This window comes from Natrix helvetica, assembly GCF_964273705.1.
Source record: "Natrix helvetica genome assembly, chromosome: 2".
NCBI classification, from domain to species: domain Eukaryota; kingdom Metazoa; phylum Chordata; class Lepidosauria; order Squamata; family Natricidae; genus Natrix; species Natrix helvetica.
The window spans coordinates 292,864,348-292,888,644 of record NC_138552.1 but is presented as its reverse complement, the minus strand read 5'-3'; the positions used below and the strand labels follow the sequence as shown (position 1 = coordinate 292,888,644).

General features: G+C 44.7%; 1 protein-coding gene across 1 annotated transcript in view; it reads left to right on the top strand.

Moving 5' to 3' along the window:
* Nucleotides 1-24,297, top strand: part of BCAS3 (BCAS3 microtubule associated cell migration factor) — a 630,880-nt gene that overhangs the window by 108,168 nt on the left and 498,415 nt on the right. The window contains exon 10 of the mRNA XM_081943945.1: nucleotides 23,649-23,725. Within this exon, the coding sequence (XP_081800071.1) occupies nucleotides 23,649-23,725 (77 nt within the window). The remainder of the gene's footprint in view (nucleotides 1-23,648; nucleotides 23,726-24,297) is intronic.

Here is a 24,297-nt window from a genome sequence, read left to right as displayed (position 1 = left end):
AAACAAATACTGTGGGGGTAATACACCCCCTAGCATCCTTCTGGGTGTGTGTTCTGTTAAGATACAGCCTGTTGTGCCTTAAAACAGCTTCTACTGTACTGCCTTAAAACGGCTTCTACTGTACTGCCATAAAATGGTTTCTACTGTACAGCACAGTGGAGTTGCCATGGTAACAGCTTCAGAGTACTCCAAAAGGGGGCTCCCTCTGGTAAGGGAGAAAATCCAACATTAGAAATTATGTTTGGTCCGGACATTTCCCCCCTATAAATAAATACCCGGGCAACGCCAGGTTATCAGCTTGTATGTATGTATGTATGTATGTATGTATGTATGTATATATATGTACTTATGTACATATGTATATATGTATATTTGTCATGTTTATGTAGTGTATATTGGAGGTGGTGACTCTTTGAGAGCTGTGTGCAACGAAATTTCACTTTAATGCATACCAATTAGTGTACATTTAAAGTGACAAAAAAGTTATTCTAGGTCTAATTGTAGTCATATGCCGAGGACTATCTGTACAGTATTTTCCCAGAATATAGGAGCACTAAAGCTTAAGAGAAAGAAGGACTAGGGGAGACAGGATAGCAGTCTTCCAATATCTCAGGGGCTGCCACAAAGAAGAGGGAGTCAAACTATTCTCCAAGGCACCTGAGGGTAGAACAAGAAGCAATGGGTGGAAACTAATCAAGGAGAGAAGCAACCTAGAACTAAGGAGAAATTTCCTGACAGTTAGAAGAATTAATCAGCGGAACAGAAGTTGCCTCCAGACGTTGTGAATGCCCCAACACTGGAAGTCTTTAAGAAGATGTTGGATAGCCATTTGTCTGAAACGGTATAGGGTTTCCTGCCTAGGCAGGGGGTTGGACTAGAAGACCTCCAGGGTCCCTTCCAACTCTACTATTGTATTATTGTATTATTGTATTAATGTGGTATTTCCCCCCCTATTTTTGAAATCACTGGATATCACATTTCTAATCAATATGATCTCACCATTCTCTATGATGGAATTCCGGCTTGAGGGATGAACTTCGGGGTTTTTTTTTTTTTTTGAGACTGTTGATGTCTGTTGTATCCAAAATGCGTGTTCTAGGAAGCTAAATATTAAAAGCACGAAATATCATTGAGCACATGCCCAGAGATTGGTGTTCAGTGTCTGCACCAATTTCCTGGTTTGCCCCCCAGAAAAATGTCCTCTGAGGTGATTTTCTACACATGGAAGCAAAATAAGCGCTTGGAAGACACTTTGAAGGGTCTCTCCTTCTTCTGCCTACTGAGTCATTACTAATTTGGAATTGTTGCCCTTGGAAAGGATAACCTTAGATCAGGGGTGTCCAAACTTGGGAACTTTAAGACTTGTGGACTTCAACTCCCAGAATTCCCCAGCCAGCCATGCTGGCTGGGGAATTCTGGGAGTTGAAGTCCACAAGTCTTAAAAGTTCCCAAGTTTGGACACCCCTGCCTTAGATAAAGCGGGCCTTCAATTTTTTTCTCTAGAACAGGGTTTCCTAACTCAGACAATTTCCAGCTATATGGACTTCAACTTCCAGAATTCCTCATTGCTGAGAATTCTGGGACTTGAAGTCCACTCACCTTCAATTCTCCAAGACTGGGAAACTCTATTCTAGAAGAGGAACCCTAGCTACACCTTGGGTATAGGTGTAGAGCTGTGGTGGCGCAGTAGTTAGAGTGCAGTACTGCAGGGCTGCTTCTGCTGACTGGCGGCTGCCTGCACTTTGGCAGTTCGAATCTCACCAGGCTCAAGGTTGACTCATCCTTCCATCCTTCCGAGGTGGGTAAAAGAAAGACCCAGATTGTTGGGGACAACAAGCTGACTGTGTAAACTGCTTAGAGAGGGCTGTAAAGCACTGTGAAATGGTATATAAGTCTACGTGCTATTGCGATTGTTGGCAAACTCTGCCCACTGTCAGGAGTTCGATTCTGACCGAATCAAGGTTGACTCATCCTTCTGAGGTGGGTAAAATGAGGACCCAGATTTTTTTGGGGGAAAGAGGCTGACTCTGTAAAAACCGCTTAGAGAGGAGTGTAAAGCACTGTGAAGTGGTATGTAAGCCGAAGTGCTATTGCTATCAAAACTATCTGAAATTCCTATTTTATTTCTGCTAGGGGAGACTTGCAGGCCGGGTGGGAGAGTAGGCTATCCATTTATAAACAAGAAATGGGGCTGTCAACTTTCACATGCTCTTTTCAACTTCCGTAGGAAGAGAGTAAGTAGCCCAGTTCAGAGGCCAAAAGTCCCCCCCCAAAAAATGCCAACTGTCTTCAAAGAAGCAGCAAATATATATATATATATATCTGCCTTTTGCCCCAGATGTTCAGTCGCAGCTCCTTCTAACCTTCTTGAAAAGGTCCGGCTCGGCTGGCCTTGATGTATGTTTGTTTACCGATAGGCTCCCACTGCACTAAAAGATGCTGAGATCCCAAGCTTAAGGTTTTGACCTTAAAAGGAAAGCTGCAGCTAAGTATGCTCAGAATTTACTGTGGTGGGGTGGAAGGTTTGGTGGGGGGGCACGAGAGAAGACATGCCTTGGATTGACTTAGTCTCTGGGTTGCAACATTTCCGTGCACCCGCTGTAAAACTGGAAGCAGCTTGCTTTCAAAGAGGAGGAGGGGGAAAAAAAACCCACAGGAATCCGTTTGGGATAATCTGAAAGTTACCAATAGGTGTCAGTTTCTCTCCGTAGCTGGACATGAAATGTCATCGAAGGATGGGTATGTCTAGTTTGATGAAAAGAAGGACTAGGGGAGACAGGATAGCAATGTTCCAATATCTCAGGGGTTGCCACAAAGAAGAGGGAGTCAAACTATTCTCCAAAGCACCTGAAGGTAGAACAAGAAGCAATGGGTGGAAACTAATCACGGAGAGAAGCAACTTAGAACTGAGGAGAAACTTCCTGACAGTCAGAACAATTAATCAGTGGAACAGAAGTTGCCTCCAGAAGTTGTGAATGCCCCAACACTGGAAGTCTTTAAGAAGAAGTTGGATAGCCATTCGTCTGAAACGGTATAGGGTTTCCTGTCTAGGCAGGGGGTTGGACTAGAAGACCTCCAAGGTCCCTTCCAACTCTGCTACTGTATTGTATTGATCCCGTCCGCTGATTGCAAAGGGACTGAAAAGCAGGTTTTCGAAGGCGCTTGGTGGTTTGTCACGACAGCTAGTCCTGGACTTATGATTCACAATGGAGCCCCAAATTTCCCTCGCTATAAGCAAGACAGTCCTTAAGTGAGTTTTGCCCCACTTTACGATTTTTCGTGCTACAGGTAATCCTTGACTTACAACAGTTTGCTTAGTGGCATTTTGAAGTTTACAATGGCAAAGTTACTTACAACAGTTTTTCACATTTATCCCCAAGGGCCACATGATTTACATGTGGATGCTTGTACAACTGATCCATATTTATGACGGTTTCAGTGTCGCGGGGTCACATGATCTGAAACCTCCTGACGAGCGAAGTCAAGAGGGGAACCAGATTCACTTCCCAACCGTGTTACTAATTTAACAACTACAGAGATTGACTTAACAAAGGAGGTGAGAAAAGTCGTTAAGTTGGGGCGAGGCTCACTTAACAAATTTCTCACTTAACAACATACATTATGGGCTCAATTGTGGTCATAAGCTGGAAGACTACCTGTATCAAATGGGGGCTGGCGTGCTATGGTCCATGGGGGTTGCGAAAAGTCCGACACAACTTAACAACTGAACCACTCCAACAATAATTATAATACTGGAAGCGTCTTTTCTGTTTGTTGTTGACTTATTATTATTTTTTTAATGGGAAACTTTGGTCGATCTGTTTAAGCCAGGGGTGTCCAAACTTGGGAACTTTAAGACTTGTGGACTTCAACTCTGGGGAATTCTGGGAGTTGAAGTCCACAAGTCTTAAAGTTCCCAAGTTTGGACACCCCTGGTTTAAGCGAATGCGACCAATAGGCCCTAACACCGAGCGAAAGTTATTTTTCGAATCGGCGTGCCTTTGAAAATCTCAACCTTTCAGATGAAACCTTCGTTAAAATGCCAGATCCTCTGCATTAGCCAAGCAGATATTTCCTGGACGCTATTTGCTTGTGGGGGTGTATTTACGTACTATATGTTATGCTTCCATTATTGAGAGCAAAAACGGCAAAGGGCTTTTTAAAAAATAAATGTAATTGAAGGAGCGCTTTACGGTAGATCTGCGGTGGCTTTGTGAAATAGACTTGCATTGATTATCGTATTATATCTTGATTTATTTATTTGAGTTATTTGGATGGGTTGTGATAATGCAGTGAAGCCACCAAGAGTTTCCGCTCTTTTAACTTGCTGACTGCATTTCCAAATAATTCTTCCTTCACCTCACGATTTTTTTTTTGCACAGCTAGCACAGTTATTTAATGCGCTTTAATGCGTCCTTTGGACTTGAGTGGTAATCTTGACATATATTGATAAGAGAGATGACCTCACCATTTTTTTCTTCTTGCCTTGGGCCAAGCCTCTGAACGCTTGTTTCACCAAGATGCAGCGCATTGAATACAGGTAGTCGATACAACAGATTAACAGAGTTGGAAGGGACCTTGTAGGTCATCTAGTCCAACCCCCTGCCCAAGCAGGAGACCTTACACCATTTCTGACAGATGGCAGTCCAGTCTCTTCTTGAAAGCCTCCAGTGATGAAGCTTCCACAACTTCTGAAGGCAATTTCTGTTCCACGGGTTGATTGTTCTCACTCTCAGGAAATTTCTTCTTATTTCTAGGTTGAATCTCTCCTTGTTTCCATCCATTATTGCTCGTTTGACCTTGGGGCGCTTTGGAGAATAGCTTGACCCCCTTCCTTCTCTCTGTGGCAGCCCCTCAAGTATTTGAAGACTGCTCTCCTATCTCCCTGGTCCTTCTCTTCCCTAGACTAGCCATGCCCAGTTCCTGCAACCGTTCATCGTACGTTTTAGCCTCCAGTCCCCTCATCATCCTGGTTGCTCTTCTCTGCCCTCTTTCTAGAGTCTCAACCTCTTTTTTATGATGTGGTGACCAAAACTGGATGCAGTTTTTCTAGGTGTGATCTTACTAAGGCTTTATAGAGTGGCATTAGTACCTAATTAGTATTAGTACCTCATTAGTACCTCGACGTATGGCCACGATTGAGCCCACTATTTCTGTTGCTAAGCGAGACGGTTGTTAGGTGAGTTTTGCCCCTGTTTTACAACTTTTATTGTTGTAAAACAGGGGCAAAACTCACCTAACAGCGGTTAAGTTAGTGACACAGTCACTAAGTGAATCCGGCTTCTCCATTGACTTCGCTTGTCAGAAGTTTGCAGAAGGGGATCATGTGACACTCCCCCCCGGGACACTGCAACCGTTGTAAATATGAGCCAGTTGCCAAACGTTTGAGTATTGATCATGTGGCCGTGGAGATGCTACCACGGTTGTGTGAAAAAACAAGTCACTTTTTTCATTGCCGTGTAACTTTAAATGGTTGTTAAGTAGAGGACTATATGTAGAGTGCTTACTCTTGGTTTTGCAGTTGTACAGGTAGTCCTCAACTTATGGCCACAATTGGGACCTGAATGTCTGTTGCTAAGTAAGGCAGGAGCAAATCATATGAGGTGAACCTACGTTAAAGCAAAAAAAAAAAAATATTGGGCAAAAATTTTACACAGACGGCTAGAAAAAATAATAGGGAAAAGTGTAGATTTTAAACCTGAACCGTTTTTATTAGAGATAATATCAGAAAAACGTGATAAGAAAAGTATGTATTTAATATTACACATCTTAACAGCAGCTAGGATTATTTTCGCACAATATTGGAAAAATGAAGAAACACTGCGCGAAGAAAAGATAATTAAGAAGATACTAGATTGTGCAGAATGAACTTGTGACTCAGTGGCTAAGACGCTCAGCTTGTCAATCAGAAAGGTCGGCAGTTCAGCAGTTCGAATCCCTAGCGCAGCTTAACGGAGTGAGCTCCCGTTACTTGTCCCAGTTCGAAAGCATGTAAAAAATGCAAGTAGAAAAATAGGAACCACCTTTGGTGGGAAGGGAACAGCGTTCCATGCTCCTTCGGTGTTTAGTCATGTCGACCACATGACCTGGGAGACGTCTTCGGACAGTGCTGGCACTTTGGCTTTGAAACGGAGATGAGCACCGCCCCCTAGAGTCGGGAACTACTAGCACATAGGTGCGAGGGGAACCTTTATCTTTAGATTGTGCAGAAATGGACTGAAAATCAAACGGAAAGAAGATACAGAATATGATCAAACATGGAACTTATTTAATCAATGGTGGGAAAAAAGGGGTGGAGATTCAGAGTGCCGTTGTAGCTTTGAACGGTCCCTAAATGAACTGTTGTAAGTCGAGGACTTGCCTGTGCGGTTAAACTGAGCAAGAGGTAGAAACAGAACGCAGCTTTTCCTTTATCCCTTTGCAAAACTACCTTGTTGTGCGGTAAAGGGACAGGACCCAAAGTGGACAATTCAAAAAAAGGCTTGCGGCCCCGTGTCCCTGTTCCTCGCCATGAGGGCGTCATTCAGTTTTGGTCGCCACGATGTAGAAAAGATGCAGAGACTCTAGAAAAAGTGCAGAGAAGAGCAAGAAAGAGGATGAGGGGACTGGAGACTAAAACATATGAAGAACGGTTGCAGGAACTGGGTAGGTTTAATTTAATGAAAAGAAGGACTAGGGGAGACAGGATAGCAGTCTTCCAATATCTCAGGGGTTGCCACAAAGAAGAGGGAGTCAAACTATTCTCCAAAGCACCTGAGGGTAGAACAAGAAGCAATGGGTGGAAACTAATCAAGGAGAGAAGCAACTTAGAACTGAGGAGAAATTTCCTGACAGTGAGAACAATTAATCAGTGGAACAGAAGTTGCCTCCAGAAGTTGTGAATGCCCCAACACTGGAAGTCTTTAAGAAGATGTTGGATAGCCATTTGTCTGAAACGGTATAGGGTTTCCTGCCTAGGCAGGGGGTTGGACTAGAAGACCTCCAAGGTCCCTTCCAACTCTGCTATTGTATTGTATTGTATCTTACGACCATAACTGGGACCGGAATATATGTTACTAATCAAGATGGGTGTTAAGGGAGCCATGCCCAATGTTAACAACCTTTTTATTGCCACAGCTGTTAGGCAAATCACTCAGCAGTTGCTAAATGAATCATGTGGTCACTAAGCAAATCTGGCCTCTGGTTCTGTCAGAAGCCGGATGGGAAGGTGGTAAATGGCAATGCCGGGATACTGCAACTGTCACAAATATGTTTTCGTTACCAATCTTCCAAATTTTGATCACATGACTGTTGGGTTATGTGAGAGGACCAGTGGTAAGTCATTTTCTCCAGTGCCCTTGTAACTTCAAGCAGTTGTTAAAGGAAAGAGTCGTACGTCGAGGACTATCTGCATTCAGTTTTCGACCTATTGAAGGAAGCTGCATAAAGGAAGGTAGTCTATCCGGCCATCCAGAGGCTCCTCTCACAACTTTTTAAAAATTGAAGAATTAAACTGAGTGGTTCTTCAAAGTGGAAGTGGGTGTGGAGCTGTGGTGGGTTCCCCTCCCCGTCACTACCGGTATGCTGCGCACAGGACCAGGCGTCCTGGTCATGCACGCATGTTGCGCATGTATGCACGCTCTACCGCCCCTGCGACACCCAGCTGCTTGTTGGAGGTCGCGCAGGTGCCGCACGCTATGCGATTGTGCACAATTGGCCCAGTTGCTTTAAAAATAAGTATGGAACATGGGCAGGTGGGTGGGCCAAACGAGCCACCGTACTGGAAGTCTCACTTAACAACTGTATTCCTAACTGAACAACTGCAGTGATTCACTTAACCGCTGTGGCAACAAATGTCGTAAAACAGGGCGAAATTCAACTGACAAATGTCACACTTAGCCTTAGAATTTTGGGCTCAATTGTGGTCGTAAGCAGAGGTCATATTCTGCCAGTTCGGACCAAGAGCATATATTGTGGCTGGCCTCGCCCACCCGTCCCAGCTCTATGGCATCCCAGTTAGGCACTTTTTTTAGGCAAAGCGCATGCGCGGACGTGTGCACGCTTACATTTGCGAACCAGTAGAGAAGGTAAGTGAATACCACCCCTGGTCGTAAGTCGAGGACTAACATGTACTGGGGGGGTCAACATGCAGCTGTCCACCTCGATAGGGGGTCCAAGCTAAATCCCACAAGCAGAGGGAGTGGGGGGGAGGGGGAAATTGGCACCAGCTCTGCATAAATAAGTAATGGGCCTATACAATTCAACCTATGGAGAGCAGAATCATCATTTTTAATATAGCCCGGAGTAAGCGCACTGCCTAAATTCTTCAAGAAAAATAGCCACTTCAGGGACTCGGCTCCATCCCATCAATAGAAGCTTGGTGCCAGATAATGGCTTTAGTCATTGTCTTCCTCCCCGGAGACCAGGAGAAAAACATCAAGGGAGGTTGACAAGATTTGGAGAAAGGGAGCCATCGCTCGTGATTATTGGACGCGAAGTTGCTGTCGTGTCACAACACTTAGCTGCTTGTCCACTTTCAAAGAAAGGGGCCATTTCCCTTCCATTATTTTCTGCCGAGTAAACACATTTGGGGGAGACGTCGCCAGGAGGAAGGATAATACAAGACAATAATATAATAGCAGAGTTGGAAGGGACCTTGGAGGTCTTCTAGTCCAACCCCCTGCCTAGGCAGGAAACCCTATACCGTTCCAGACAAATGGCTATCCAACATCTTCTTAAAGACTTCCAGTGTTGGGGCATTCTGGAGAATTGCCGTGAAGCAGTATTGCTGGATGGAGGGCTTGTAATCTTAACAAATCACGGGACACTGGATCACGATTCAATTTTTTTTTCTTGCCTGATATAATTTTCCTTCCTTCCTGAGGGAGGGGGGAGGGATAGAAGATGATTAGAGTAATGAAAGAGAATTATGAATGGAAAACCTCATCTTTTGGACGTGCTCTAAAACTCCAGGATTAGGGCAGGGCAGCTGTAGAAGAAGAAGAAAAAAATCATCTGGAAGCTCCCGAGGAAGTCCGACTCCGTCAGCTTGCTCGAAATGAAAAAGTGGAACAGGGACAGGATCGGTTTGAGTGCTAAGATTTGGCTGGGTTTGCAGGGCTGGCTGGTTGTGTCATCTCCAAGGACAGCTGTCTTTGGTTAGGAAAGCACTTTCAACTTTGTTTGCCCTGTTTCGTTTTGAAGTTTCAACTGGCTTTGTCACAGAGAGTGGGATGCTGGGTGGATGTGTGCATGCTTCCAACACTACATTTGTTTCAAGCATGTCTATGTTGTTGTTGTTAGTTGCAAAGTCGTGTCCGACCCATCGCGACTCCATGGACAATGTTCCTCCAGGCCTTCCTGTCCTCTACCATCCTCTGGAGTCCATTTAAGCTCACGCCGACTGCTTTGGAGACTCCATCCAGCCACCTCCTTCTCTGCCGTCCCCTTCTTCTTCTTTTGCCCTCCATCGTTCCCAGCATGAGGCTCTTCTCCAGGGAGTCCTTCCTTCTCCTTAGGTGGCCAAAGTCTTTGAGTTTCCTCTTCAGGATCTGGCCCTCTAAAGAGCAGTCAGGGTGGATCTCCCCTAGGACTGACCGGTTGGATGGCCTTGCAGTCCAAGGGACTCAATGCAGGAGTCTTCTCCAGCACCAGTTCAAAGGCCTCCATTCTTTGGTGCTCAGCCTTCCTTATGGTCCAGCCTTCACAGCCATCCATTGCAACTCGGAAAACCATAGCCTTGAGTAGACGCACTTTTGTTGGCAGGGGGATGTCTCTGCTTTTTAGGATGCTGTCTAGATTTACCATAGCCTTCCTCCCCAGGAGCAAACGTCTTTTAATTTCTTGGCTGCAGTCCCCATCTGTGGTGATCTTGGAGCCCAGGAAAATAAAATTGGTCACTACCTCCATTTCCTCCCCATCTATTTGCCAGGAGTTGAGAGGGCCGGATGCCATGATCTTGGTTTTCATAATGTTGCATCTCACGCCAACTTTTGCACTCTCCTCCTTCACCTGCATCAAGAGGCTCTTTAGTTCCTCTTCACTTTCTGCCATTAGAGTGGTCTCCTCTGCATATCTGAGGTTGTTGGTATTCCTCCTGGCAATCTTAATTCCAACTTTTTGGGGGGAGGGGGGAGGTACTCAATTAGGTCATCATTGTCCCAAAGATGCTTTCCAAAAGTTTTTTTCCCCTGAAAATGTTTTGCTTCTCATCCAAAACTGAAGAAGCTCCTTGGATGGGAAGTGAAACATTTTCCAAGAAAAAAATTAAGAACCCAGTTGCCTTTAAAAAACAACAACAACCATCTTTGGGTCTAACAGGGTTCCTACAACAGCGGAAACTTTGTCTGGTGTGATACAGGCCTGCCAGCTTCTCTGGGCTCCAGAAATCAGGAATACAGATAGTCCTTGACTTATAACCGGTCCTCACACTTACATCCGATGCAGCACCCGCACAGGGTCTATGGAGATTCTCAGTCATCCAGGTCGTGGTTGTCCCAAAAATGCTTTTTCAAGAGGCAGCTTGACTTCCTGGTATTTCTTTGAAGGTGTTTCGCTTCTCCTCCAAGAAGCTTCTTCAGCTCTGACCGGGTGGTGGGGAAGGGAAGGATTTACACTCCTTGCAGACAGCTGGTCATTTGCATCCTTTTAAGAGAGTCATTGAGGCCACTTGAAGCTTCTTCAGCTCTGACCGGGTGGTGGGGAAGGGAAGGATTTACACTCCTTGCAGACAGCTGGTCATTTGCATCCTTTTTAGAGAGTCATTGAGGCCACTTGAAGCTTCTTCAGCTCTGACCGGGTGGTGGGGAAGGGAAGGATTTCTACTCCTTGCAGACAGCTGGTCATTTGCATCCTTTTAAGAGAGTCGTTGAGGCCACTTGGAGGTTTATCTCTGTCCTCAGGGTCTCCTGAGTGGTGCAAATGGGTGTGGAGCCTTCTTGGAACTGCCAAAAAGACTGCGTTGTACAAGGCTCCACACTTATCCCAAAGGTGCATTTTTTTCAAGAGGCAACTGGACTTTTCTTTGTAGACGTTTTGCTTCTCATCCAAGAAGCTTCTTCAGCTCCTTTGGGGACAACCATGACCTGGATGACTGAGAATCTCCATAGACATTTACACAATGAGCTGTCGGCCGTTTCTTAGCTTAGTGATTGCCCAGATGTTTGCATTCCAGATCAGGTAGCCCTAGTCCAGCTGTTTCTCAGCATTTTGTCTTTTTTTTTCCTGGGGGAAATTGGGAAAAAAACTGGCTTCTGGAGAGGGCAAGCATGGGAATTGTCTGAGTAACCTTCCTATTTTCCAGTTGGGAGTGACTAATTGGTTGGTCATCAGAGGAGGAATTCTGTCTATTTCCCTGACTCCTCAGCTAGGCCTCCGGGAGTTTTAGGCTGACGAAAAACAGAGCAGGCTCTCATCAGGACCTGCCATAAATTATGTCAACCTTGCTTGGCTCCTTGATGGGGAGGCTCAGGGTTCTTACCAGCTGGCTCTGACCTCCATTGGGTCAGTTCATCCTTTTGGTTTATAGATGGTCCTCAACTTACAACCACAGCGGAAAGTTTCAGAATTTCTGTTCTTTCAGCAGGGCGGTTGTTAAGTCAGGCCCAATTTTATGATCTTTTTAAACCATGGTTGTGTCAGGCCTGCAGCCATATTTCTCTTGGATCTTTGAACTGCCACACTTTCTATTCTTCTACTATGCATTTTCTATTGTGGGAAAATGGGAGGGAGATTATAAGGAGTTAGATGAAACGTAGCCATAACAACATTCTTTCTAGAAAACCAAGGTCATCCTTTGTCTCTTTATCTCTGCACCTGACCGGAACTGGATGGGTGGAACTGCCAGCATGGGAGTGGGAGATTGGACCATGGGATGGACTTGTGGGTGTGGGGGCAAGATCTTGAACTTTCAACTGGGTGGGGAAAACCGGGAAGCTTTCAGATTCGGGTTTTCCCAGATGGGCCAACATGGCTCTCTTCATAAACTGGAACTTTGAGCAATACTTTGCCTCGGACTCTGATTTACTTTTGGATGCTATTTGGAACCCTGACAGGTTCCAATGCTTCCAAATCCTTGCTGTCATTAAGAGAACCATGTGGTCGTTAAGTAAATCTGGCTTCCCCATTGCTTGTTAGAAGTCAGCTGGGAAGGTGACAGATGGCGATTGCCTGATATCAGGAAGTTATAAATAACGCAATGAGAAGCGAAACATCTTCAAGAAAAAACAAAGTCCGGTTGCCTTTGGACAAAAGATCTTTGGCATAATTACTCTGTTTAGCTTAGCAGTGGAAATGTTGGTGTCAGCGTTCCAAATACCATGCGTGAATAAATCAAAGTCCAAGGCAGAATCATCCTTAAAGTTCCAATTTAATTTTACAGGTATATTGGCACATCTGTGGAATTCCAACTCTGATTTACATCCTGGAATTCCACCCAGCTGAAAGTTAATACAATAATAATAATACAATAGTAGAGTTGGAAGGGACCTTGGAGGTCTTCTAGTCCAACCCTCTGCTCAGGCAGGAAACCCTTCACCGTTTCAGACAAATGTCTATCCAACATCTTCTTAAAGACTTCCAGTGTTGGGGCATTCACAACTTCTGGAGGCAACTTCTGTTCCACTGATTGATTGTTCTCACTGTCAGGAAATTTCTCCTCAGTTCTAAGTTGCTTCTCTCCTTGATTAGTTTCCACTCATTTCTTCTTGTTCTACCCTCAGGTGCCTTGGAGAATAGCTTGACTCCCTCTTCTTTGTGGAAACCCCTGAGATATTGGAAGACTGCTATCCTGTCTCCCCTAGTCCTTCTTTTCATTAAGCTAGACATACCCAGTTCCTGCAACCGTTCTTCATAGGTTTTAGTCTCCAGTCCCCTAATCATCTTTGTTGCTCTTCTCTGCACTCTTTCTAGAGTCTCCACATCTTTTTAGTTCATGATCTATCCCCACACCCATCAATCCATCACATGGCCCAATCTTCTTCTTCCACGCTGGCATCTCCACCCAGCTTCTTCCGGTCAAATGTCGAGGTGCAGAGACAAAAGATGACCTTGGCTTCTAGAAAGGAATGTTTTATTTTGACAACAACAGTCTACAATTCTATGCCTTTCTATCTCCCCCTCCCAATTACTACTCTAATGAAACATCATAGGAAATTATAAGAAAGTGTGGCAGGCCAAAGATTCTCAAAGGAACCTCTGCAGGCCTGACAGTTGGATTGTGTCGTGGTCACATCCCGAGGACTACCTGTATAGGGAGGGAAGCGCCTAGGAAGGATCAGAAGGGAGAGAAGGATGCTTTGCTTTGGATGTAGACGATCTCTGCTTCTGTCCCAAATATATAATAATACGTACCGTGTTTCTCCAAAAATAAGACAGGGTCTTATTTTCTTTTGACCCCCCCAAAATAAGCACCTGGACTTATTTTCGGGGAGGTCTTATTATTTTTGAGATGCAGGAGGCGGTGAGCGTGGTCACCTCAGGGCTGCTGCTGTGTGGCAATATTTTTTGAGAGGCTTATTTGTGTGTGTGTGTGGGTATTTTAGTGCATGCACTCAAAAGCCCGATTGGGCTTATTATCCAGGAAGGGCTTATTTTCAGGGAAACGGTATTATTATTATAATATATGTATTATATTATATCTAGAAAGAGTGCAGAGAAGAGCAACAAAGAGGATTAGGGGACTGGAGACTAAAACATAGGAAGAACGGTTGCAGGAACTGGGCATGTCTAGTTTAATAGAAAGAAGGACTAGGGGAGACATGATAGCAGTCTTCCAATATCTCAGGGGCTGCCCCAAAGAAGAGGGAGTCAAACTATTCTCCAAAGCACCCTGAAGGCAGGACAAGAAGCAATGGGTGGAAACTAATCAAGGAGAGAAGCAACCTAGGACTAAGGAGGAATTTCTTAACAATGAGATCAATGAATCAGTGGAATAACTTTCCTCCAGAAGTTGTGAATGCTCCAACACTGGGAGTTTTTAAGAAGAGATTGGACAACCATTTGTCTGAAATGGTACAGGGTTTCCTGCCTAAGCAGGGGGTTGGACTAGAAGACCTCTAAGGTCCCTTCCAACTATTCTATTCTAAGTTTGAAGTCGCGAGTGACGCAGCTGCCGAAGAGCTGCAGGTCTGTCGGGAGAGGGTCGGCTGCAGGCAGCATAAATACCCGTTTCCCATCATATCTCTTGCCAAACGGCACTAGGAATCAGCCGGGGTTTGTCCGGCATCCTTGGGAAGGGGTTCAAGGGTGGGTCTTAACAGGAAGACGCTTCAGAACAATAGAAGATGCGATGGGCCGGGTGGGTGAATGATGACATCTCTGTAAGGCTTTTCATCTCAAAGGGGACTCTGTAAACACAATGGCAAAACTTGGTTACTTTATGCTCTTTATAAACATCTTTTAATGTATCCCCCCCTTTTTTTTTTGATGCGTGTGTGTCTGTGTTGTTTTGGAGGAATAAACAAAATATTAGTCAAAAGTCCTCCGCAGTTTGTTTATCAGTCTGCGGGCCCATAAACAGTGCTGTACCGTTCCCTCTGATCCTTTATTTACTCTTTCCCCATCCCACACCTCTGTCGGTCTTGATCTGTGACCATTTTGGCTGGATTATCCAGCCCTGGGAGGAATTTTATGGGGAGAGACAAACATCTTTGATCTCATCGTATGTTTGCGAGCTACTTCTGTGGGCCCGAGTGCCTTTCGGCGCCTGAGGTTCTGTAAACCGTAGCAGTTTGGGCGATTTGTCATTTTGGTGGGAATCTGAAACACTCTACAAGACACGGCATCTGTTGGCGCAGGCCAAATATCCCAGAAGAACGCTCTTAACAGAATAACAGAGTTGGAAGGGACCTTGGAGGTCATCTAGTCCAGCCCTCTGCTCAAGAAAAAGACCCTATATCAGGGGTTGGCAACCTTAAACACTCAAAGAGCCACAAAGGTCCTAACCGGAAGACACCCCCCCCCCCCCCCCCCGTTCAATTCTGGAGCCGATTGGAAGACTGGATCCCCACACACACACACACACACCATAGAGTCTCCTCCTAGCACGGCATCCTTTTTCCTTTGCCCACCGGAAGTCTGGTTACCCCACCATAGAGTCTCCTAGCACGACATCCTTTTTCCTCTACCTATCCTAACCGAAAGCTCTTATCAGTTGTGCAGCCGATTGGTGACAGGGAGCCGCAGCTCATCCCTGCCCTATATCATTTCAGGCAATGGGTTGCCAAATCTCTTCTTAAAAACCTCCAGTGTTGAAGCACCCACAACTTCTGGAGGCCAGTCGTTCCTCTGATTAATTGCTGATTAATTCCTGCCTAGGCAAGAGGGTTGGACTAGAAGGCCTCCAAGGTCCCTTCCAACTCTACTATTGTATTATTGTATAATTGTTCTCACTGTTAGGAAATTTCTCCTTAGTTGCCTGAGAGACAAACCACCTACATACTGCACAGGTCTCAGAAGTTGTTATCTGCTTCGGTTGTTACTTTTTTTTTTAATGCACTGGCCATGTACTACTTTGTCTTCCCATGTCTCTTTTGGGTTTTTCATTTGGTCTTCCTTCAATCCATCAATTAATCCGAATAGAGCTGGAAGGGACCTTGGAGGTCTTCTAGTCCAACCTCCTGCTCAAGCAGGTGACCCTATACCATTTCAGATAGGTAGCTGTCCAGTCTCTTCTTGAAAACCTCCAGTGATGAAGCAGCCACAACTCCTGGTGGCAAGCTGTTCCACTGGTTCATTGTCCTCACTGTTAGGCAGTTTCTCTTTTGTTCCAGGTTGCTTTTCTTCTTCGTTAGTTTCCATCCATTGTTTCTTCTGGTCCTGCCTTCTGGGGCTTTGGAGAATAGGTTAAACCCCCCCCCCCTTCTTCTTTGTGGCAACCCCTCAAATATTGGAAGACGGCGGTATAGTTCCTTCACCCTCCATTCCCATTGATAGTAGATTGTCTGGAGCATTTGTCCAGCTTGAAAAATTGATTTCAGATTGAACTGCTGTGATGTCCAAATTAGAAGCACTTCAACCAAGCACTTCCCAAGACCTTGTAGAAATGCTGCCCGGTGCAATAGGCAGAATGGACGGCTGAGTGTCTTAAACTCAGCAGAAGACAACTTGACATGCTAATAAGCATCTAATTGCTGACCTGCTGCTTTGTCCAACAGCAAGACGCCAGAGGCTTCTGCAACTTTTTTTTTTTAAAAAGAGCCTTGATGTTACAGGTAGTCCTCGACATACGACCACAAGCGAGCCCCAGATTTGCTTAAGCGAGGCAGTCGTCGAGCCTCTTTTTATGACCTTTCTTGCCACAGCAGTTAAGTGAATCCCTGCAGTTAGTCACACTAACTTAAAAGTTAGTCGTCCAACGATTCCAAAATTGATGGGAAATGCATCTCGGATTAATCATTTGTTTTGGAAACTAGAAGAAACTTTTATGCGAGGAGATAAAGAAGTACAAGATGCTAGATGCCACGTAGAGGTAGTCCTCGATGTACGGCCACAATTGAGCCCAGAATGTTTGTCGCTAAGTGAAAATTTTTGTAAGTAACTTGTGCCCCTTTTTAACAACCTTTCTTGCCACAGCTGTTAAGTGAATCCCTGCAGTTGTTAAGTTAGTCACACAGTTGTTAAATGAATCTGGCCTCCCCGTTGACTTTGCTTGTCAGAAGGTCACTGAAAGTGATCACGTGACCCTGGGGCATTGCAACCGTCGTAAATAAGAGTCAATTGCCGAGTGACTTTGATCGTTTGACTACGAGGATGCTGCGATGGCCATAAGTGTGAAAAGTGATCCTGAGCCACTTTTTTCAGTGCCGTTGTAACTTTGAGCAGTCGCTAAACGAACAGCTGTAAGTTGAGGATTATCTGCACAGGTAGTCCTTGACTTACAACAGTTCATTTAGCGATGAAAGTTACAACACTACTGAAAAAAGTGAGTTATGACCTTTTCTACACGGATGACCATTGCAGCATCTCCGTCACGTGATCAAAATTTGGATGCTTGGCAACTGACTCATATTTATGACAGCTGCAGTGTCTTGCGGGTCACGTGATCCCCTTTTATGACGTTCTGACAAGCAAAGTCAAGGGGGAAGCCAGATTCACTTAACAACCGCTTCACTAACTTCACAACTGCCGGGATTCACTTAACAGCTGTGGCAAGAAAGGTCATTAAAACGGGGCACAAGTCACTTAACAAATTTTCACTTAGCGGCAAACATTCTGGGCTCAATTGTGATCGTACGTCGAGGACTACCTCTCCGTGGCATCTAGCACCTTGTACTTCTTCGTCTCCTCGCATAAAAGCTTCCTCTAGTTTCCAAAACAAATGATTAATCCGAGATGCATTTCCCATCAATTTTGGAATCGGTGGATCACTAGATTGTACAAGCTAAACTCGGAGTTCCCCTCATCTATGACTACTGGCTGGAATAGCTGGACGATGGAATCCAGGGAGACAAATTTGAGAGTTCTTTTTTTTAAGAACGCTGCTGAAGCTGCCTGACATCAACTCTTTGCAAATGCCCGGTTATAAAACGTGTTAATTACTTTTCCTTGGCATTGATTGGAATACTGAAATGGTCTCAAATGCGCCAGCGATTTTATTGCTATCAGCGATTCACTCCCCTAAAGCATTTCATGGCCGCAACTAGATGTAGATTTGCAAAACGGGCGTTTGGATCCATAGATTTGCAAAAAAAGAAAAAAAAAAGTGATTTGCAAAAAGTGGCTGGATAACACAGTTGCCAAAAGCACCATTGTAACTGCAATTATCCATTGCAGTTTAAAAAGAAGTAAAAAAAGGAAGACCGTTTCTGCCTTGGGAGGATGTGGCAGAGTCTATAAATCTTTTTTTTTTTTTTGGTTACTGCCAGATTACAAGGGAATTCAGGTAAAATGTTTCCTTAGCACTCAGCTCAAACGTGAGAGGTAACTAAGGAAAATAGGCATTTTCATTAAAAGGACAAAAAGGAACTGTGTAAGAAACCCAAAACCAATCTAAGTGGAAGAAGGCAATGATGGATGGCTTACTTTTTTAAGAGCCACATAAAAACGAAGGGATGTAAGTTAGCCTTGTATGTATTGGCTTACGTTGTATGTCAAGAAGATGGGCCACATGTTATATTCAGCTCACGGTAGACTCAATATCATGATCTATAGGCTTGTCCAAAGTAGAGAATTCTAACTTCAGGATTTTTGCAGCCGGTGAGTGTTTTCTCCTCTCCCCATTTTAAATGAACACATATGAATGTTTCATGCTGCATCAGGATGTATGTCCAGTGGGGGGACGGGGGGTGGGGGACGACGACAATTAAGCAGACCAAATGTCCAGTTATTTGATTTAGACTAGGAAGAGCAATCATAAGGGTTGAAGCTTATAGACTGGAGGATTGAAGGTCATGGACAAGTGAGACTTCAGTATGTGAAGGCTGTTCTTCTTCCTCCTCCTCCTCTTCTTCTTCTTCTTCTTCTTCTTCTTCTTCTTCTTCCTCCTCCTCCTCCTCCTCCTCCTCCTCCTCCTCCTCCGCCTCCTCCTCCTCCTCCTCTTCCTGCTGCTGCTGCTGCCCCCAAACCCCACTCCTTCTAGCAGTGATGATGTTACCTAGTTTGGTAATGAAACATCTGCAAAAAAACCACTAAGCAGAGAAAACACCAAGGACTCTACAGACATTGTCCTCCCCCTCCTCTTCTTTCCTCCTCCTCCTCTTCTTTCCTCCTCCTCCTCCTCCTCCTCCTCCTCCTCCTCCTCCTCCTCCTCCTCCTCCTCCTCCTCCTCCTCCTCCTGCTGTCAGGCACATCTGAACTAGCTATTACATTGTTCTCAGGAATCTCCCCTTGCCCTCTTGTGCCCATGTAAGGAGTCCAGACTAATTCCCTGTTTGATCCCTTCTTCTAACTGGGATGGTTGCTCTCGAATATGATACTTATATAGAAAGCAACGGTGGTGTTTTGATAATAAATGTAATGATCGGAGTGCGGTTGGCTAATTCTACCCCAGAATACACTGTGTGCTGCTTCAACTTCCTTTGCTAATTCTGCCCTCTCAACCCACAAGTGAAGCATGTGGTTGTGCAAGACGCAGCCTTTTCGGTTATCTCCCCCAGACATCAAAAGTCACTTCCTCGGGACTCTTTATTTTTAGCTTCCCAACACTCCATAAAAACCTTTCGGGTGGGAGCCAAACCTATCAGTAACCCCTTTGAAGTTTCTAGGTTCCTTACTTGGTCCCCTACTCTTAATTTAGGAATCACTTTCGCCTTTTAGCTGTTCCATGTTTTTGTTAGCAACAGCAGGCATTTTGAAATTTGGTCTTTTGTTAAGAGAGTTTTGATGTCGCCGGCGAGAAAGGCAGCGGGCACATTTCACATCAATAAAGTTTAAAAAGCAATTAAACTGCTGGTGTTTTTGCCATGGAAATCCTGCTTGGCGCAGAGTGTCTGGGTTTTTACCATGGGGTCTGGCCTGGTGCAACTCGGGACTTCTCTATGGAATGAAGAATGTGCCTCCTGTTATGGCCAGTTCCCCTTGGTGAACCTCAAAGAAGTTAAGGAGAATAGAATAGAATAAGTATTGGAATGAAGAATATAGAATAGAATGGAGCAGAGCGGAACAGAATAGAAGAGTAGAGTAGAGTAGAGTAGAGTAGAGCAGAAGAGTAGAATAGAATAGAATAGAAGAAAAGAAAAGAAAAGAATAGAGCAGAAGAGTAGAATAGAATAGAAGAAAAGAATAGAGCAGAAGAGTAGAATAGAATAGAATAGAATAGAATAGAATAGAATAGAAGAAAAGAATAGAGCAGAAGAGTAGAATAGAATAGAATAGAAGAAAAGAATAGAGCAGAAGAGTAGAATAGAATAGAAGAAAAGAATAGAGCAGAAGAGTAGAATAGAATAGAAGAAAAGAATAGAGCAGAAGAGTAGAATAGAAGAAAAGAAAAGAATAGAGCAGAAGAGTAGAATAGAAGAAAAGAATAGAGCAGAAGAGTAGAATAGAATAGAATAGAATAGAAGAAAAGAATAGAGCAGAAGAGTAGAATAGAAGAAAAGAATAGAGCAGAAGAGTAGAATAGAATAGAATAGAATAGAAGAAAAGAATAGAGCAGAAGAGTAGAATAGAATAGAAGAAAAGAATAGAGCAGAAGAGTAGAATAGAAGAAAAGAAAAGAATAGAGCAGAAGAGTAGAATAGAAGAAAAGAATAGAGCAGAAGAGTAGAATAGAATAGAATAGAATAGAAGAAAAGAATAGAGCAGAAGAGTAGAATAGAAGAAAAGAATAGAGCAGAAGAGTAGAATAGAATAGAATAGAATAGAAGAAAAGAATAGAGCAGAAGAGTAGAATAGAAGAAAAGAATAGAGCAGAAGAGTAGAATAGAATAGAATAGAATAGAATAGAAGAAAAGAATAGAGCAGAAGAGTAGAATAGAAGAAAAGAAAAGAATAGAGCAGAAGAGTAGAATAGAATAGAAGAGTAAGGTAGAGTAGAGTAGAATAGAATAGAATAGAATAGAATAGAATAGAATAGAATAGAATAACAGAGTTGGAAGGGACCTTGGAGGTCATCTAGTCCAACCCCCTGCTTCAGGCCGGAAACCTTATACCACTTCAGACAAATGGTTGTCCAATTTCTTCTTGAAAACTTCCAGTTTTGGAGCATTCACAACTTCTGGAGGCAAAGCAGTTCCACTGGTTAATTGTTCTCATTGCCAGGAACCAGGAAGGCCTGTGGAGAGTCTCAACCATCCAGGGCATGGTTGTCCCAAAGGTGCTTTTTCCAGCAGGCAACTGGATTGCCTTGGTTTTCTCCCTCGAAAACATTTCAATTCTCCTCCAAGAAGCTTCCTCAGTTCTAACTGCTAAGCAAGACGACTTGGATGAGAAGCGAAAGATTTATAAAAGAAAGCCAAGAAAATCCAGTTGCCTTGGAACAAAAGCACTTTGGGGACAAGTAATCAGAAATATCTGCACTTGGTCCTGAACCTCATTCATTTACATCATGTGACTGAGGATATTTTGATCAGGACATAGTATTGAACGGAGTGGTGCAGTGCCCTAGAGGTGGAGCTCTCGCCTCACAATCAAGAGGCTGTGAGTTCGATCCTAGGTAGAGGCAGATATTTCTCTCTCTGGGCACACTGAGAATATATCTGCTGAACAAAACTCCGCATCGGCGACAGGAAGGGCATCTGGCCAGTAAACACCTTGCTAGCTCCATTCAGTTGCCTAGACTTCACCCCGCAAGGGATTATAGGGTTGTTAAATGATGATGATGATGATATTGAATGGCTGCTGAGATAAATCCTGATCAAAAGCTTGTGATTATTAATCATATAAAAGCAGTGTGTTTTCCATTTATAACCCACCAGCGAAAGACGAGACACTAGTTATGAGAAGGTGAATCAACTTATGCTCTTTGGTTTGGGTAATAAAATAAAACTTATTGAGAGGTCTGTCAAGACTCCCCCCCCCAAAGTCATGGAAGATAGGTGCTCCAAAAAGCATCCTTGATCTTTCATTCCATAACATAGAAAGGAAAGAATGCTGGTTATCTCCCAGAGACGGTCACCTCCCCTCCCCCAAATATATCTTGCTGAAGGGAATTAATTAATTAAGGAAGGTCCATTTAGCGCAGGGCTGTCAAATTCAATTTCATTGAGGGATGCATCTGGGCTGTCGTTAACCTCAGAGGGGCCGGGATGCGTGTGGCCGACTGGGCGGGCGTGGCCAGCTTGACACCACTCATTGGGCATGGCTGTCTGGGTGGGCGTGGCCAACTTGACACCACTCACTGGGCATGACTGACGGTGGGCGTGGCCAGCTTGACACCACTCATTGGGCATGGCTGACAGTGGGCATGGCCAGCTTGACACCACTCATTGGGTGTAGCTGACTGGGTGGGCATGACCACCTTGACACCACTCATTGGGTGTAGCTGACTGGGTGGGCATGACCACCTTGACACCACTCATTGGGTGTAGCTGACTGGGTGGGCATGGCCAGCTTGACACCACTCACTGGGCATGGCTGACTGGGTGGGCCAGCTTGACACCACTCACTGAGCATGGCTGACTGGGTGGGCATGGCCAGTTTGACACCATTCATTGGGCATGGCTGACTAGGTGGGCATGGCCAGCTTGACACCACTCATTGGACATGGCTGACTGGGTGGGTGTGGCCAGCTTGACACCACTCACTGGACATGGCTGACTGAGTGGGCGTAGACAGCTTGACATAACTCACTGGGCGTGGCTGCTGGGTGGGCATGGCCAGCTTGATGCCATTTCCCAAACTGCTGATATGTTTCCTCTTCACACTGGCGCCTTACATTTTCCAATACGGCCCCCATGGGCCGGATCCAACCACATCCTGCCCGCAGGCCTTGTGTTTGACACCCCTGATCTAGCTATCCTTCTCTGTGGTAGCTCCCTCCTTGTGGAACAGCATCCCTACAGAAGTAAGATTAAGCCCCACTTCGACAAGGTCCTGGTTTTGCCAATGGGCCTGGTGACCCCAGAGTGGGATGGAGCCCATCAAATGGCTTGTGTGTTTGCTGGGGCCAGGGGAGTGGAGGGGAGGTTTGTTTTATTATTATTTTATATTGGGTTGATATTGTTATAAGCTGCCTGGAGTCACTGAGTGTGAGCTGCGTGGAAATATAAATATACATCTCCCAATGCTAGCTTCAGAATAGTTCAGCTATCCAAAGGTATCAGAGTTTTTTAAAACCATAATTTAAAACACAGTGGCTTAGTTTATCTATAAAGGTAAAGGTTCCCCTCGCACATATGTGTTAATCATTCCCAACTCTACGGGGCGGTGCTCATCTCCGTTTCAAAGCCGAAGAGCCAGCGCTGCCCGAAGGCGTCTCCGTGGTCATGTGGCCGGCATAACTAAACACCAAAGGCTCACGGAACGCTGTTCCCACCAAAGGTGGCTCCTATTTTTCTACTTGCATTTTTTACGTGCTTTCGAACTGCTTGGTTGGCAGAAGCTGGGACAAGTAACAGGAGCTCACGCTTTTACGTGGTGCTATGCTAAGGATTCGAACCGCTGAGCTGCCGACCTTTCTGATTGACAAGCTCAGCATCTTAGCCACTGAGCCACAGTGTCCCTTTCAGTTTACCTATAGCGGGTAAATGGGTATATCTGTAGAGTATGTTAGACCAAAAATACATCAGGCCACATTAATTAATCAGTTGACATTTATTCCAGGCTTCCCAATCCTAATACAGCTGTAGATGGTTTCACCAGTTCAAATAAATCAAGGGGAGAACATAGCAAACTTTTCCCATTATTCCCCAATGGGAAAGGACCAAATGCAATGCTCTTCGCGTTCTCTGAGCTTGGTTGTTTTCTTGCAGACATTATTTCATTACCTTCCTACGTAACATCATCAGTGCTAGAAGGGAATGGGGCTTGCTCTCTGTCCATGCACAGTAGCTTGCCCTTCCTGGATTGGTGGGGACTTGGTTTTCTTACTAGTTCCTTGAGTAGGGTCCTGTTTTCTGCTCGATTTATTTATCCAAAATCTCAACCTGGGCTACAAAAAAGGTGGCTTGTGCTAAATAAGAGGATGAGGCATGCGGGTTCTTTTACTCCAAGGCAAAGGTTTTGTGTGGAGAAGAAATACTGCTTTAGCTCCATTCCAATAATGCCATTTTTTTTGCATATTTTGTTCTCAGGTTGCTATCCTTGTCCAGGGCCAAATATGAACCCCATAGCTCTAGGAAGTCGGTGGCTGGCCTATGCGGAAAACAAGGTAAGGAACCCGTTCAAATTTTGTTACTGATTTAAATCTGGCCCTTTTTTCTTTCCTTTCCTTTTTTTTTCCTTTCTTTTTTTTTACTCCCCTCCCCTCCTCTTTCCTCTTTTTTCCCTTCCCTTCGCTTCCCTCCCTTCCCTTCCTCTCCCCCCCTCCCTGTCTCTCTCTCTCTCACACACACACATGCGGACAGATGTGGTAGAAAAAGAACATGTGTAAGGATGGTTGACTTCCAAATATCCTCTTGATGTTTTTATTATGAGGACTGTAGTTTACTTTCCTTGCCATACATCAGGGCGGTGTAATCTGAAGTCCCAGCGCTTCAGGGGCCTCCGAAAACTTGGACGGCATCCCCCTAATGGGAAGGAAAGACTTCCCAGAAGTAGGTTTGAGAAATTCATGAATCACAACTCTACAAAACTATTAATAGCTGCTTGGATTGATAAAAGAGAGAGAGAGAGAGAGAAATATTTGTTCCAGTTGCTTTCCTGCCTCTGTTTGCTTGTATGGGCTCATTTGCTGGCACCGTCTCCTGCTTTGCTCTGGACAATCTGGCTGGAGGAGAGAAT